Source organism: Corvus hawaiiensis, chromosome 10, assembly GCF_020740725.1.
Source record: "Corvus hawaiiensis isolate bCorHaw1 chromosome 10, bCorHaw1.pri.cur, whole genome shotgun sequence".
In the NCBI taxonomy this organism is placed as follows: Eukaryota; Metazoa; Chordata; class Aves; order Passeriformes; family Corvidae; genus Corvus; species Corvus hawaiiensis.
In genome coordinates, this window is record NC_063222.1 from 18,562,794 (window position 1) to 18,576,912 (window position 14,119).

Sequence of the window (14,119 nt, forward strand, 5' to 3'; positions counted from 1 at the left end):
CCCTCACTCTTCAAAAGAAGCATTCAAAAGAGACATGCTTGAACTAAGCATGAAGTAAAATGTGCAGTGAAAAAACAAAACTTTACTAGCACACAGTGAAGAACGCTGTGGAGTTTGACACTGCTAAATCCAGAGGCATCTACGCATGTGAGACAGCCCTGTCTCACTTCCTCTGTAGATCTGGGGTTGTGTGCTCCTGGGAGAGGATTTTCTGATGGTAGAGAACAGCAGCAACAGGACAGAGCTGAGAGGTGCCAGGGATGGTGGTAGAAGCAAGAGCATCGGAAAGTGCTGCAACTTTTTAACCTGTGATCTGCTCATTTGAAACCATGGTTTGAGTTGTGCCTCTGTCAGTAATGAACACTTGGGGTCAAAAGATTACCCAGTGGTTTCTCCAAGTTGTCATTGCTCCTGATGTCTATCTCCACTTCTACAGCAGATACTGGTACTGGACCAAGGCTGGTCAAGGCAGCATTAACTAATTGCCAATGTTACGAAGGTGTTTCAAGGCTCCTTCCTTTGCCTGGCCCCTGACTGGCAGATGTGGATGCTCCCTCTGTGCTCTCAGGAGCAGCCAGTGCCATGGAGAACGTGCCCAGGGGACAGGCCAGACCCATCCCAATGCCTTGGAGAAATCACCATTGCCGTGGGCTTGCCTTGGCTGTGGGACCCCAGCCAGCAGCACCCAGAGCTCAGTGTCACAGCTGGGTGTTGGTCATCCCATGACAGTCCCATGCTATGGCTGTGTTGGTCTGGGCTCCATCCTCCTACCCCTGTGTGGAGTCATCTGCCTTCCAGCCTAGGCAGAGGTAATATGAACCCAGTCACCAATGCAAGACTCAAGTAAAAATTTATCTTTACTCAGTGTTAGACAACAGCCTCAGGGCTGGAGGCAGCTCCATGGACCCCCTTGGTTTACGGCTTTTAGGTTTCAGACTGTTTCATTCTGTCCCAAGATGCCCTTTCCCCTTCTGCCTCTTCTGCTGCCAGCAGCTCCCCAGGGCCACGGGAGTAGGAGAAGGTTATGCAGGGTAGACCAGCCCCTCACCTCACTCTGCCCCTTGGCACCCCAGTTTCTCCCTCCTGCTCACGCCTTGACGTCGGCGCCTGCGGGTGCGAAGCTGACAGGCTGGTAGCCTGGCTTGTCATCCTGCTTGCGGTAGTACATCCGCGTCAGCACCGCCAGGATGAAGGTCTGCGGGATCAGCAGCTGTACGTTCATCTCTGGAAGAGCAGAAGGGTCATTTGAAGCTGCCTTCATCCACCATGCCCACCCCTCATGCCCTGCTATGTGATGGAGGGGCTCAGCCAGGAGCACTGAGCTGTCCCCCATCTCCTGACTTACGCTGTGACCTGGCCTTGGAGGAGAAGGGTGGCGAGCAGGCGATGCTGCCGTTGTTGGCCAGGATGCTGAAGATGGCAGGCTGGAGCGCCGTCAGGAGGAGCAGGATCTGCGACCACCAACACCCCAGTGGTGAGGGCTGTGCTGCTGCCCAGCTCCCACCCCTCACCTTCCCCACTGTCCCGCAGCTGGCCGGGCTCTCGCCCAACAGTGGCTCCTGCCCCAGCATCTTCCCTCATGCCGCCTCATCCCATCTGTGCTGCAGGAGCCCCTCACCTAGGAGGGAGCTGGGCAGGACGGGGGCTCACCTGGAAGCAGGTGAACTTGGCCTGCATGTTCTGCTCAGCCAGGTGCAGCCGGGCCTGCCGGAAGAGGATGCCGAGGGCCCACAGCCCAAAGAGGGTGGAGACGCCAACCAAGGTGTTGATCCAGAGGGCCACGCTCTCCTCTGAAATCTGAGGGGGACGCACAGAAAACATTACTGGGCTGACAAAGCTCAGGTGGAGGCTTCCTGTCTGGGTCATCAACCTGCCCATCCCTGTGGTCTGGCACTCACGTCAGCAGGGTTGTAATTCCCATCGGCAGCCAGGATCAGCCCCAGGAAGACAGCGACTGCCCTGAAGAAGGCATACTGGAAAGTCCCCAGCATCATCCATTTAAGCTTTTTCCTGGCATGGCAAGAGAGACCAATAGCACTCTGAGGTTCCCAAGTCCCTTGCCCAGGGACTTCTCTTCCAGCCCAACAGAAACAGGGAGTGAAAGCCCTCCAGGGGCAGAGGTTTATCCCAGCTCTCCCTCACCTGTTCATGGTGATTCGGGGCAGGCAGGGGCAGCAGCAGCAGCAGGGCCCAGTGCTGACCACCATGGGCACGTCCTTCAGAGTGCTGAGCAGCGCTTCCTTCCCGCCAAATCCCTCCACCATGACCAGCATCAGCAGGTAGAAGCAGACAGCGAAGTACCTGGGGAGGAGGAGGAAGGCAGGTCAAGCCCTGTGGGCTCTGTGGTGCCCCTGTCCCAGGGTGGGTGATACTCACGCCGTGGTAGCCATCTCCACCACCATCATGGAGCGTGGGAACCACAGGCCGAAGCAGCTGACCACCGACACAACCTGGGGAACACACGAGCTTGGCACACTGACACTCCCCACTCGTGTGGGCTGGCATCCCTTGGGTGGCCCTGGCCCCCCAGGGTGATGCCCCCCAGCACCCCCACAGCCCAGCTCACCGTGGGGGCTGAGCTGCTCCAGCAGAGGGTCTTCATCTTGATGGGGCAGCGGATCTTGCGGGTGAGGTACAAAACCTCTTCCACATAGATCACAACCGACAGCAGTGTCATAATGGTGCAGAGGCCCAGGATGATGAGTTGGGCCATGTCCAGCTCTGCCAGGGAAGGTTGAGAAGCTGTCTTCATCCTGTCCTGTCCCCCCTGGGGCCACTACTGCAGGGAGCTGCCCCACGACCCACCACTCCACAGGTTTAGGGAGCTCTGTGCCACGCCCTGGACATGTCTATGCCAGAGCTGGGGCTTCTGCCCCGCTGCTCCCTGTCCCTTGTCACCTGCCCCGGTGCTGGCCTTCCCTGGGCTGTCCCCGTTCCTGCAGGTAGGACTATGGGATGGGAGGCCAAGACCCTGGCAGCGGCCCCACTTCTGACTTCTGGGGCTGCTCCCTGCCTGCACTTCACACAGCCCCCCTACCACCTTCATCCCTGTCCTGCTCCCGCCAGCGACAACAGGAGGGTCCTCCCCACCGCGTCCCCCCACCTACGGTGCAGCAGCTGCCGGGAGGTGGGCGGCAGGGAGAAGCAGGCTGCCGGCACGCTGAAGTTCCTGATCAGCATCTCCACCAAAGGGCGGGAGAACCTGGGGAGCAGAACGGGAGTGCTGCACGGGGCCGCAGGGACCACGGGGACACCGAGCCCCGCAGGGTCCGAGCAGTCCCCTGGCTGGCTTGCCTCACCGCCATACGTCTCCCTTCCTTTACAGAGGGAATGCATAATCCAAAATTCTGCTCCAAAAATTTGGATTTGCCCTGCTGCAAAACGGCACGGGGGTCTCCAGCACTCACCTAGGGTCATCTGCCAGCTCCAAAGTGGGATCCATGCTGTTCAGCTCCTTGCTAGCTCCGTGGCTGTGGGGCTGCTCGTCACCGCCTGCCTCAGCTCCCCTCGCCGGCCCACGGGGTCAGAGTCCCCAGGGCAGGGACCGCGGGACGATGCCGCGCCTCGTTCCAGTTTAACCAGAGCCTCCAGAGCTTCCCTCCCTCTCCCGCCGCTGCGGGCACCCATTGGCGTGGCCCCACGCCGTCCCGGCCCACCGAGGGCCTTGGCCACCCGGTTATCGACCCGGGGTGCCGGGAAGGCAATTGTCACCCGTGCCGGCACGCCTGCGTGTCCCAGGGCTAGGGGCGCAGGGCACCGGTGCTGGGGTGACAGTGCTGCACCCTCGGGCAGCCTGGACGTGGGCTGGTGATGCCATGGAGGGTCTGGGACGTGTCCTCATGTCTCCTCAGCAGCAGTGCCGGGGTGGGAGGTGGTGCTGCGGGCCGGTGGGAAGCCTGTCAGCCCCTGCTCCGCTCTGCGGGCCCTGGGAGGACTTTGGGTGGCTCAGCTCCAGGGAGCCCGGCGCTGAGCCCTGCAGGGAGCACCTCCCACGGCACTAGAGGGCAGGGCTGGCCCAGCGCTCAGAGCCCTGGCCTCGAGACAGCAGCAGCATCTTGGCCTGGGGAGGGGACCAGAGGGTTGGAGGGAACAGTCTGAGTGGGGAGTTGAGGACTTAGGCATGAGGAACAGCGTATCTTTGTCTTAGATGGATCCCAGAATCCACATGGGTCCCAGGAGTGTCCACGGCTCCAGGTGTTCTCCCAACCCGTCAAGGAAAATGAGTGCTGGTTTGTACTGGGTCTCCTTGGAACCGCTGCCCTTTGCCCCTCTGGCGGGGGGCTCCTGCTGAAGCCAGAGTGGCACCAAGACCCCAGATGGGTGCTCTGCACCTTGCTGTAGGAGCAGGATGCTGCTGTCATCATGGGAATGGGATGGTGGGGAGGGGCCAGGGAAAGGGAATGGGTGTGGATGCTTCAGTGGCCATGGGAATGGGATGGGGGAAGAGGGAATCCTATGAGGACTCAGTGCATTTCCAAGGTGCTGTGCACACCTGGCACTCCCCTCCCCTCAGCCCCATTAACCAAGCCCTGTATCTCTGTCCCTACACACTGTACATACTACCCTTTCCTGCCCTATATGCTGTAACCTAACCTGGCACACTGCATGCTGCACACCCAGCCCTCTGCACTCACACTCATACACACTCACCCACACGTTACACAAGCAGGGCCCTCACCATGGCTGCTCTTGGCCCCACGGAGTGCACGGGACCAATGGGGGCCCCCCACCCAGCACCCCTGTGCCACACGGGTATCACCAGTATTGCATACGGCTGAAGAAACACGTCAGCTCCTGTCACATCTGCTGTGCTGGCCTTTATGTGACAGTCACTGCAGGCTATGTCATGGCAGTCCTGCTGTCCTGTTCATCCACCTGGTGCTCATCCCTCTGTGGTCCATCAGCACAGGGACAATCTGCACATATCCCTGGCCCCGGGGAAGCCGAGCCCAGCCCCAGCATGCAGCCACATGTGCTGCACTGCCCAGACACGTGCAGGAGTCTCTTCCCCTGCCTGGCGTGGCCCCAGGGCCAGCACCACCCATGGGTGCCCGCTGCACGGGGGCACGAACTGGTCCCCTTGCCCACCACACCTGTGTCAGTTTGTCCCTCACTCACTGCTGCAGCATCATGATGATCCTTCTCACCACTCAGGTAGTGCCTGAGCCTGATTGAGCCCTGGTCCCCTGCGTTCCCCAAGCACAGCACACCCCCAGGTGCAAGGTACAGCATGGAGCATCCTGCCAGCCCATGAGGGGGATGCAGGATATGAGTGGACCCCAAGCCCAGAGCAGGGGGGCAGCCCCAGACATTGATGCTCTGCATGAGTTCGTCCCACCACACATGCACACGTGTGCAAGGAGGGCTCCACCGCTGCACGCACTCCCCTCTCCATCCCCACTGGGGCTGGATGCACCAGTGACACCCACAGCACTGACCTACCTGCACTGAGCCCCCAGCCCCACCACCGTGCCCAAGACCACCCCATCCCACCCCGCATGGGGCCAGGACACACCCACACACTGTTCTGCTGTGGACAGTGTATTGCGGGTCTGGACCACCCCAGAGCTGTCCCCTGGGGACATGGAGGGCTCTCACCCCTGCAGCCCATGCTGCTGAGCCCTCCCTGCAACAGCAGGACAGGACGTGCCTGTGACTTGCTTGCTTCAACCTGCCCCAGGAGCTGGTGGAAATGGGTGTGGAGAGGGGGAATGCAGTGGGATGTGATAGCCCAGAGTCCCTCCAACTTCTCCTTTATTCCAGCCCCTGTCTATGCCTGGGATGTATGATCCTGAAGCCATCAGGGTCCACAGGCACCTTTGTCCCCCAGTCAGCCTTCTCACAGGCTGCTACCACAGCCAAAAGCTGCCAGGGGAGCATTCCCCCAGCATGGGCATGGGGGCCAACAGATGGGTCAAGCTCTTACCACTTTGACCTCAGCCCCAGACCTTCAGGATGCTCCAGGGTAGAGCAGCCCCAGGCACAGAGACCCCCTTTCCTGCCAAAAACCCCTTCAGCAGAGAAGGAAAAAGGAGCACGGAGATGGGAGCCATACACCCACTTGCCCAGGGCAGGGGTGGCTTGAAGGCTCATGGCCCACTCAGCATCAGGGTGGCTGTTTTGCCCCAAGGAGCTGGCAGAGAAACCAGCAGCAGTGGTGGAAATTCTCCCCATTTGCTCATTTAGGTTTTTTTTATTTTAAACAAAACTCTTTGACCATGGAAATCCTGCCCCCCCAAAAAAGCCAAGCAGACCCTCTCAGCATGCCGGCATCGCCCACACTGCTGCAATGTCAGCGTTCCCCAATACTTGGAAAAGCCCTTAAAATGCAAATATTTGCATGGGTTTTAGACAGTTTTCCACCCGTCTCTAATTCCCTGTGGTTATGGCTAGAGGGGCTGACCTCAGTGGGCACAGCAAGCTCCCAGCTGACCATCACCAGCTTCCCCATGGCCAGGACACGGCAGGGAAGAAAACTCCTCATTTAAATCCTTGGTAGGAGCTGGTAGGAGACCAAAACACATTCCTTCTCATACTCTCCTCTCCCACCCAGAGCCTGGGGCCACAGTGGATGATTGGGATGCTGGGGAGTGAGAATCCCACGCCCAGCTCAGGCTGTGATCTAGCCAGACAAGTGGACAACAAAGATCTGCACCCTGAGCTTTTGGTGATCCATGGTCACTGCTGTCACAGGACACAGAGGGACAGGCCCTGCTGCCACCATCTGCCTTCAGTGTCCCACAGTCCATAACTGCCCAGCTCGGTGGCCTTGGCTGTACCCCTGTAAATCTGTCACTGTCACAGCAACACTGGCCACCAGGCTGGGGAGGGGTCCCAGACCTCTGAGCATCCCCCTGCAATGGTCAGCGTGGGGCAGTGACAATGCCCCCAGCCCTGGCCCCAGCACAGCAGGAATGGAGCTGGCTCCACTCAGCCCCAGGTCTGGAGCCACCCCACTGATAGGGATGGCAGGGAGCCCTGCCCAGGTCTGGCCCATGGATAAGACCCATGTGTTCCCCACTGATTGCCCCGGGAGGCAGCTAGAGGGGTGGGAGCCACCGTTCTGGAGATATGGCCAGGAGGGAGCAGTGAGTGATGAGGGCAGGGGTGTGAGACACTGGGCCCCTCTGGGTCCCTTCTCTGGGCAGGTGAAGGTGTCCTGGCTGCCCTGACAGCACAGCTGACATGGGAGAAAGTGTGGACCCCCTGGCAGAGCAACAACCCTCCACAAATTTTCCCCTTTCCAGTAGGGACCAGTCCTCTGCCACTGGAAAACACTTCCAAGTGCCCTGCAAACCTACAAGGCTGCATCACGAGCTTGCTGCAAGGCAGAATCAAGGACCCCAGCACACTTCAGTTTCCCCAGCTGTAAAATGGGGCATGAGTCCTGCAGCATAAGGGCATAGAGGGCTCAGTCTCTCATTGCTCTGGTGCCTGGGGAGAGATCCATGCCAGGTGTTATTTATAGACCAAGCTGGCATTTCAGAAGAGAGGGGACACTGCCCTGGGAGCCAGCTGGCTGCCTCCAGTTTCTACCTCAAGGTCACCAGGAAAAATGCTGGCCCTAGAGGGGTTTGGAGTTGGAGTCCTTCTGGCCTCAGCTTCCCCTTCTGGGTGGGGAAAATTGCCTTTTCCCAGCATGAGGGGATAAGGATCATTCCCATAAGAGACCCCAGCCCCCGAGCCTCCTGCCCAGCCATGGGTGATGGGACACCCACCCGGGAGGTGGCCGTGGGGCAGTGATGGTGGGATGAGAGCAGCGGCACACAGGGGAGCACAGGGCAGAGCTGGGGATTTCTGCTAACCAGAACAGCTCACTGTTTCACCGAAAAGCCAGCCCCGGATGTCTAACGTTCTCGGGAAGCAGAAGTGCTGCAGAGGATGTGTGGGCCGTGCTCTGGCTCTCAGAAACACTGCTCAGCCACAGCTGTGGGACCAGCTCCTGTGCACAGCCCTGGCAACACCCTCAGGGACACTCCTGTCTCTTCCCCATACACATCTGGGTGCACCATAGAGGCTGCCACTGACCAGGCTCCCCTGCTGCCAGGCTGCGAAGAGAAGTGAGACACTGGCACAACCTGGATGTCACTGTGTCTGTCCCAGAGCACCTAAAGGGGTCACCCCACAAGGAACTGGCTTGTGAGCCCTCAGCAGCCCAACTCTGCAGTTCAGGTCAGCAAGACGCCTCTTGCCAAAACTGCTGAGATCATTTGACCATGTGCATATATTCATAGAAAAGCCACACATTAACATATACCTACACATCTATAAATATGTGTGTGACTTTCTACACTATCTAGAATCTTGTACAGTGGATATAAACTGTGATGAGCTGGAATGGGTGTGCCCTCAGACTGGAACAGCTCTTCCCCACAGGCTGGCTTATCGCCCATGCCGTAGCCTCAATCACGCTTCCAAACCACTGCTCCTGGTGTACTGGCCCACCCAAGGGGCCCCTGGCCCCACAGGTGACCAAAGGGGCTCCCCAGGGCAGGGGGCTGCCCTTTGCAATGCCCAGCATTCTGTAGGTCCTCCCCCAGACAGAGAAGAGGAGGAGGATGGTGGAGCCTGTCCCTGGTCTGGGAGGAAGGGGAGCCCACCATGAGCAGAAAGAAGCCCAACAGAAGCTGGATTAAACCTTTCTATGATCTGGATCGAGGCCATCAGAGCAGCTTTGATGGCCCCTGCCTTCTCCTCCCGTTTGAACAGAGCCTCACAGATGGGGTACCTGATAACACCCCCATCTTCTGTCCAACTCTTCTGGCCCCCTTTCTGTTTGCTTTTCCTCCCAGCAGCTCCATGTCCGATGGCCAGAAGGGAAGTGACCAAGCTGTGGGGCTCAGCATGGTGAGGGCTTTGTGTCCTTCAAAGGGGACGAACAAACGGCTGGCGGTCCCAACCCGACTGGGGGGATCCTGCGGAAATACCACAGTCAAAACTCTTGGGAGCCGCTTCCTGCCTACTCCAAGGCTTTGGATGCAAAGAAGTATTTTCCTGCCATTAAGGTAACATCTGCATTTCCAGTGGGTGTCTCGGTGACATGCCACTGGTTTCTTAGAGCCGCCCCCAACTTCTGACTGAAAAGGCACCTTGTTTGAAAAACAGAGGGGCCTTTTTCTGCCACAGCTACCTAAAATAGTCACGTCACTGCTGATGTTTGCTTTTGGTAAATGACGAGGTTAACACACCCTCTGAGTGGGCTGTGAGCGTTTGCTTTGGTCAGGAGCTTTATTTTCATACTCGTCTGTCTTGCAAGAAGCTCGCAGGTGAAAATGCTGAGGCTTTAAAAAGTCATGCCTCAGATGGACAAATATTTTCCCAGAGAGCCAGTAGAGACACAGTGTGTTTGTGGAAGGGAGGTGCTGCTCCCCTGATGGCCCTGAGCCTTCCCAGCTCTGTGACACCCACCCAGCAGCCTCGGCCACCCCATGGGGTCACCCACAACCGCTTGGGTCAGTCATAGGGAGCAGCCCACCTGCTGGGGGAAAGCCTTCAGCCCTCTGTGGGACTTCCTCATCTGTCCCTGAGTGATTCTGCCTCCCATCGCAGATGGGAAAGCATCCCAAGTGCAGCTCAATGGGAACCAAGAAAAATACCTTCCCTTCCTGTCACCTCTACCAGTGCCAGGTCCACACCAGGGTGCTGGGCAAGCACTCCCACATGCTGCCTGCTCCCACCTGCTTTGGCAGGCAAGGAGGCAGAGGGATGGGAGGGGATGAACATGCCTGGAGAGGTGTGGGCACACTCGTGTTGGGTGCATGTGTGGGTAGGGGTGTACACGTGCATGTACACATGTGTGTGCCCAACCTTGTGATGTACAGATGTGGGACATGTGGGTTTGTCCACCTGGCTGGCATTCACACCTGTGAGCACAGCCAGGGAGCCGAGGCAGAGGCTGGTGGAGGCCCAGCATCACCAGATCTTGGTGACAGCCAAACAACACTCAGCCCTGGACAAGCCTCTCTCCCAGATGTCACTTCTTCCCCAAGTCCCTGCTGTGGCATAAAACAAAGGGACAAGGCCTTTCAGCCCCAGTCTCCAATGATGAGGAAGAGAAGAGAGGGCTGGGGCAGCACTAGGAGATGTGCACATCACCCTGGGCCCCTTTGCCCTTTTTGCATCCCCAAGTAATAAATAGAACCTCCAAATTCATATCTGCCATAAAAGCCACGGGGACGTGCACAGGCAAAGAAAGGTGTTTTCTCCAGAGAGGGATAATCACACCAGGCAAACCCCACAATGGCATGTGGCTGAGGAGGGAGCCACAATGGGCACCTGCACTGGCACAGAGGGCTCAGCAGCCCCCAGGGCAGTTCTCATGGACACACTGAGCCAAGCAGAGCTAAAGGAGAGGCTGGTACTGGAAACAGACCCTGCTGACCATTCCTTTACAGACCGCAGATGACTAAAAGTCAGGAGGTAAAACCAAATACAGTCCACTGTTCATTGGAGGAGTGGGGAAGAGAGCAGGGGAAGTTTTTTCCATTGGTTTGACCACAGAGTTTTTCTAGCTGCAGGAAAGACTTTGACTCTCAGGCCACATCAAGACAAAAATAAAAACTCATTTTTTTACCCCTAGAGTAAAACTAGCTTTTCCCACCAGGCAAGGGCCCAGCCCTGCCATGTGTGCATCCCAAAGGATGCTTGCTAAGACAGAGGAGGACAGGCAAAGTTTTTCCTCCTCATAGCCCACCATGGACCTTTGCCCTTGAAGAGGACATGGGGGGGACAGTGGCTACCAGGGACAGGAGGCTGTTGCAGGGCAGACCAGCAAGCAGGGGAAGGTCAGCAATTTGGCTGAGGCACGGGCTGCTTATCTCGTTCCAAGAGCTGGGAGAGCCATAGGCCTTCTCCAAGCACACACCTCCCAGGGGATTTGCCTTTGAGGCACTGACCTGCTTCTCCTGTTCTAGGGAAAACAATCCAGACTCACATTTATATCGACCAGGTCTGTTGCCTGCCTGTACCTGGCAGTGGGGACTGGCTGCAAACTGCAGCCCATAGGTTTCAGCTCAGCCCAAGAGAAAGGCATGAGCCCCCCAGAGCCATGTCAAACACCTGAGTGATGAAAGCATCCCATCCCTGGCTGCCAGAGAGGGATTAAGCTCCCCTGATTTGAGCACCACATCTCCCCCTCTGCTCCATAAATAAACCTACAAGGCACATGGCATCCCCTGAGTCCCCATGGCACAACGCTGGCATACAGCAGCCGGGGGCAGGTGTCACAGCTGCCACCAGTGCAGAGAAGAGGCAATTAGCAGGTAGTGAGAAAGCTCCTGCTCTCCCTCTTCAGCCCTGTTGTGCTAATCCCACCCCAATTAAAGCCCCCCTCTTTTCTTTCAGATACTGCTATGAGAGATTAATCCACCCTAGAACAAGGCATTTCCAGCAGACCAAGAAGACAAAGCCAACTCTCAGTTTGCAAAAGGCTCTGGCACCTGCCTGGGAGCATTTAATTACCCTGACAATGGCATCAAGAGAAGGGCCATGAGACCCCTTCAATCACAAATTCACTGAGGAGGCACCGGCTTTGCCTGCTGCTCCCACATGCCTGGGGCCAGCACCTGCAGGCTTCAGCTCTTAGGGACACCTTTTTCCCCCCTGCAGAGCCTGCAGTGTTGCACAGGGTGCTGGCTTTTTTTATGCTGTGCTTTTCCTTTGCCCTTTGCACTGCTCTTATGCCAATAAATGCACATTGTAAAAAAACAAAGCAGTGGACAGTTCTAATCTCTAAATCAACATATGCCCTTATCACAGAGGGTGGTTCCCACGGAGCAGGCTCAGGCTGTCTTTAATCCATAAGCAGCAGTGTGTGCACACAGTGCAGAGCAAATCAGAGGCAAAACTTTCCCGGGCTTTCCGAGCCCTCTTGGGAGCACAGGACTGAGCAGCCAGGGACACTTGCAGGACCAGATCCTGCTAGAGAGGTACAGCAGGTACTGCAGGACCCTGCTGGGCAGGTACATGTCCAGCATACCAAGCAGATCTCTCCCACCATATCTTCATGTCCTTTCTGGCTCTGTCCAGGCACTGCACGGAGCTGTTTCCAAGGCTGTTAAGTAACAGTAACTTTCCTTCTCAACACATTCGCTTCTTGAGAAAAAACACCACAAATTGTGGATGTATGCCTGGCTTTCTAGGATTCAAACCACCAAGTCTGGAGGGAAAAAACCCCAACAGCCCTCAGCTGTGGCAAATGCTGATTCAAGAGAAGTGCTTGTAAAATTGCACACGAAGCACTTTGCAAAAGTGACCTGGAATGCCTGCCTGGAGGTGCACTGAAGAAGGAGAAAGAGAGGCAGTGTACTGCACTCCAGATACAGATCAGGAAGAGCCAGAATAAAGTGGACCAAGGGAATTAATGGGAAGCCCACATTTTCGAGGAAGAGACCCACATGACCGTGTCCCAGCTCCTGTGTTCTCTCCCTGCTGCTCTCTTTTCCCTTTCCACTTTCCCCCACTCAAACCCTTGGCCCGTTGTGCCGGGGCCGGTCCGTGGGTAGCCATCAAACACGGGCTTTTTCGGCAGTGCAGACAGAGACGGGCCTTTGATGTGCCCCAGGGCCACGCTGCGTCCCCCTGCTTTTCAAAGGCCGGTCCTTGGCTATTGTGTTCACATCCTGAGCTTGTTTGTACACTTGCTGGAGGGCCCCAGCCCCGCAGCCCCCCTGCCGTAGCCGCAGCCGCCCTGACCCCCAGATAAAAGCAGCCGGGCTCAGGCGGCAGAGCCGCTATCAGAGCAGGGACAAACGGCACCGTCCGAGGTGCAGCTGCCAAGATAGCGGGAACTCTGCCGGGCCGACCCCGCAGGGGTGAAGGCTCCACGTCAACAACAGCCCCACAGATCTGCACCGGCCGCGGGTGCTGCCCCAGGGCTGCCGGGGCACTCGGGCTGTTGGCAGGAGCGGTATCAGTGCCATGCACGCCGAGGAATGTCCTGGCGCTGCTGCTCTGCCCCTCAGCTGCATCTGGGGAGGGCCAGCACCTTGCCAAAAGATGTAACTGCCAGGCGGGAAGCAACACTAAAGTCTTGCTCTTTGATCATCACCTCATCTCTCCGTGCCCTCTGGGCAGGCATAAAGCAGGGTAACAGTCCACCCCCCTCCCTGTAGGTAGGGTAAGGTCATGCAAGTAGCACAGAGGGGTCCCCAGGACTTCAGGGTTAAAATCGCAGTGAAACCCAGTCTTTGCAAGCAAGGAAACCCCATTAAAAAAGCCAGACTGTTTTAGTCCTGCTGGGCAGTGTCTAAGCATGAGCCTCTCTGCTGGGCCTCCATGCCAGCCCCTGGCAAGCAGACCAGCAGTAATGAGCATCACCACATCCGCATCCCTCCTTGGGTGATGGGAGAGATGGGGAGATGAGCCTCCTCATTGCAGGAAGGCAAAAAAAATCCCAGAGGATTTTGAGTGGGGGGCCCATGGGATACCCCAGGTCTGCATCTTTATAGGAACAAGAGCCCACACTGTCCTCAGCCCCATATCTCTCCTCCAGATGCTTGGTACTCTGTCTCCTCTCCAGCTAACTGGTGGGAGCACCAGGCCAGTTGTGGAAAATGTGGAGAGCCAGGCCAGCCCCAGGTGCTTCCCCAGGAAGGATGCAAAGATGGGTGTTATTTTGAAGGGACAACAAAGCTGTGGCCAGGTGTCAGTGTCACCGCTGTATTTCCATTCTCTCAATTGCCTTTTCCCTCACCTCCTCCACAGCCTCTTTGCTACAGGACAAGAGCCAGCAGATCCTCTCCCAGATGCCAGTTCTGGCCACAATCCTTCCTCAGCCTGCATGGCAGCACGTGTCAGGACTGTGGCCAAGGGGCAACTGCTCCCAAGCATGGCTGTGTGTGCCTGGATTGCTGGGAGAGAGCAGGATGGAATGACATCTTCCAAGGCAGCATGATGGCTTTTCCTGAAACGGTCATACCCAACTAGTTCACCCACTTTTTGTCAGGGCAATTAAGAAATGCAACAGCAAAGGCCAAAACACGTGGTCTTCTGGAGGATGGGGGTACTCATGGTGTTGTGAAATTCTTGGCTATTGCACTCTTGGCTTGGTGAGACTGGAGCAGAGAGAGCAGGCTCTCCTGGGAGCCATGCCTGCCAGCCCTAACCTGGAAGGTTAGGG

At 57.2% G+C, this 14,119-nt stretch overlaps 1 protein-coding gene across 1 annotated transcript; it reads right to left on the bottom strand.

Annotated features, from left to right (window-relative positions):
- Window positions 1–839: 839 nt before the first annotated feature.
- SLC51A (solute carrier family 51 subunit alpha) lies at window positions 840–3,571 on the bottom strand. The gene is made up of 9 exons (XM_048315132.1): window positions 3,408–3,571; window positions 3,108–3,202; window positions 2,567–2,721; window positions 2,377–2,450; window positions 2,143–2,301; window positions 1,899–2,010; window positions 1,651–1,797; window positions 1,346–1,451; window positions 840–1,224 (listed from the first exon to the last, which is right to left on the bottom strand). Exons 1-9 carry the CDS (start codon window positions 3,440–3,442, stop codon window positions 1,088–1,090), a joined length of 1,020 nt encoding a protein of 339 aa, XP_048171089.1. The 5' UTR covers window positions 3,443–3,571; the 3' UTR covers window positions 840–1,087.
- Window positions 3,572–14,119: the final 10,548 nt, after the last annotated feature.

What these genes read in the sequence shown, in the direction of transcription:
- SLC51A (XM_048315132.1), bottom strand. Translation starts at nt 3,442, where the DNA reads ATGGATCCCACTTTGGAGCTGGCAGATGACCCTAG. An exon ending in CTCCCGGCAGCTGCTGCACC is followed by an intron (nt 2,722 to 3,107) that starts GTAGGTGGGGGG and finishes CTTCCCTGGCAG; the next exon opens with AGCTGGACATGGCCCAACTC. An exon ending in CCAAGTTCACCTGCTTCCAG is followed by an intron (nt 1,452 to 1,650) that starts GTGAGCCCCCGT and finishes TGGTGGTCGCAG; the next exon opens with ATCCTGCTCCTCCTGACGGC.